The sequence below is a fragment of the Corvus brachyrhynchos genome, unplaced genomic scaffold, assembly GCF_000691975.1.
Source record: "Corvus brachyrhynchos isolate BGI_N302 unplaced genomic scaffold, ASM69197v1 scaffold158, whole genome shotgun sequence".
Classification (NCBI taxonomy): Eukaryota; Metazoa; Chordata; class Aves; order Passeriformes; family Corvidae; genus Corvus; species Corvus brachyrhynchos.
The window spans coordinates 217,302-219,204 of NW_008239756.1; the positions used below are offsets into that span (position 1 = coordinate 217,302).

Here is a 1,903-nt window from a genome sequence, read left to right on the forward strand (position 1 = left end):
AGGCTGCTCCAGCCTGGCCTTGGACACTTCCAGGGATCCAGGGGCAGCCACAGCTTCTCTGGGAATTCCATTCCAGGGCCTCCCCACCCTCACGGGGAAGAATTCCTTCCCAGTATCTAATTAGTGGGGATCCAAGAGGCCGGAAGGTGCCGGAGGAGGAGCAAGGGGCCGCTTTGCTCTGGAGATGGAACAGATCCAGCCTGGAGCAGCGGGAGGGGCTGCAGCAGCTCCTCCTCACCCCGGCTCCGTGGCCGAATCCCAGAAGAAATCACTTTACAGATTATCCTGCAACAAGAGATTGTTACAAGCCCAGCCCGTGGCCCCAATCAGCAGACGAGTTAATCAGCAGCAGGCACGTGGGGGGCTGGCTCCGGTGATCCCCTCCCTCGGCCGGCTCCATCCACGCTGCCACAACGCCCAGAGATCCATCTGGTGCAGGTGGGAGCCTCTGGAAAGGCCCTGGCCCCTCTCTACGCCCCCGCGCTGCGCTGGCTCTGCCGCAGCGGCTCCGGCTGGGCACCACGGGGCTGGAAAACAGGGATAGCGGGATAAGCTGGGCACTCCTGGGGCTGGAAAACAGGGATAGCGGGATGAGCTGGGCACTCCCGGGGCTGGAAAACAGGGATAGCGGGATGAGCTGGGCACTCCTGGGGCTGGAAAACAGGGATAGCGGGATGAGCTGGGCATTCCCAGGGCTGGAAAACAGGGATAGCGGGATGAGCTGGGCATTCCCGGGGCCGGAAAACAGGGATAGCGGGATGAGCTGGGCACTCCCGGGGCTGGAAAACAGGGATAGCGGGATGAGCTGGGCACTCCCGGGGCCGGGAGGGGGCCGAGGCGCGCGGCTCACCCGGTGTTTGAGGTAGGACAGGTACGTGTCCCAGCCCAGCGTCACCACGTTGACATAAACCACGCGGAACGCGGGCGGCACGAAGAGGAAGTTCAGGATCTGCGCCGCCGGCCACACGCACCAGTCAGCCTGGAAAGGAGCAGGGAGCAGCTGGGATGCTTCCCACGGGACCCACGAGGGAAAAGGGGAGAGCCTGGGATGGGGGTTACCTTGTAGAATTCCCAGAATTTCTCCTTCAGCTCGTCCAAGCTCTCCTGGAGGGATTGGCCCTCCAGGGGGCCGATGGCTGCGGGGACAGGCGGGGTCAGTGGGGATGGGAATTGCCGGGAAATGCCCCAAACCCCTCCCAGTGTGGGCGGGGAGGGCAGCGCCGGCACCAGCCAGAGGCAGGCAGTGGAAGGGAAAGTGAAAGGGAAGGCACGGAGCTGTCTGGAGAGCTGGGACAGGGCCCAGGGAGTGGCTGGAGCTGTGCCAGGGGATTTGGGACGGAGATCAGGGACAGGTTCTTCCCCCAGAGGGTGCTGGGCACTGCCCAGGCTCCCCAGGGAATGAATGGGCACATTCCCAACCCTGCCAGAGCTCCAGGAGTGCTGGGACCCCGCTCTGGGACAGGGTGGGGCTGCTGGGGTGTCGGTGCAGGGGCTGGGGGTGGGCTGGGCGATCCCTGGGGGTCCCACGTACCCATGAAGTACCAGGCTCCCATGCTGGGCGATGCCACCAGCTGGTCAATCAGGACTTTCTTCAGGACGGTCCTGAGGCTCCGCACGCCCCGGGCAGGGAACGCCGAGTCCAGCCAGAGGTACCAGTAGTGCATCAGCGGCCCCAGGCTGCAGCCCACGACAAACATCCGGCCTGGGAAGAACATCCTGGGTCAGGGATGGAGGGTTTCCATGGAGAGGGCAGGGATGGGTGGGATATTGGGAAGGCATTGTTCCCTGGGAGGGTGGGGAGGCCCTGGGATGGAATTCCCAGAGCAGCTATGGCTGGCCCTGGATCCCTGGCAGTGCCCAAGGCCGGGCTGGAGCAGCCTGGGACAGTGGAAGGTCTCCACCT

The 1,903-nt window shown here is 64.4% G+C and overlaps 1 protein-coding gene across 1 annotated transcript; it reads right to left on the reverse strand.

Annotated features, from left to right (window-relative positions):
* Positions 1 to 280: 280 nt before the first annotated feature.
* On the reverse strand, positions 281 to 1,721 carry MPV17L2 (MPV17 mitochondrial inner membrane protein like 2). The gene is made up of 4 exons (XM_017742524.1): positions 1,532 to 1,721; positions 1,060 to 1,136; positions 851 to 979; positions 281 to 527 (listed from the first exon to the last, which is right to left on the reverse strand). The coding sequence occupies exons 1-4, from the start codon at positions 1,713 to 1,715 to the stop codon at positions 471 to 473; spliced, it is 447 nt and encodes a 148-aa protein (XP_017598013.1). The 5' UTR covers positions 1,716 to 1,721; the 3' UTR covers positions 281 to 470.
* Between the last annotated feature and the right edge of the window lie 182 nt (positions 1,722 to 1,903).

Bases quoted from the DNA above. Each gene is read 5' to 3' on its own strand.
- MPV17L2 (XM_017742524.1), bottom strand. From the start codon at position 1,715: ATGTTCTTCCCAGGCCGGATGTTTGTCGTGGGCTGCAGCCTGGGGCCG. The intron at 980-1,059 runs GTAACCCCCATC...GCTCCTTTCCAG, and splicing joins AATTCTGGGAATTCTACAAG to GCTGACTGGTGCGTGTGGCC. The intron at 528-850 runs GTGAGCCGCGCG...CCTGTTTTCCAG, and splicing joins TGTCCTACCTCAAACACCGG to CCCCGTGGTGCCCAGCCGGA.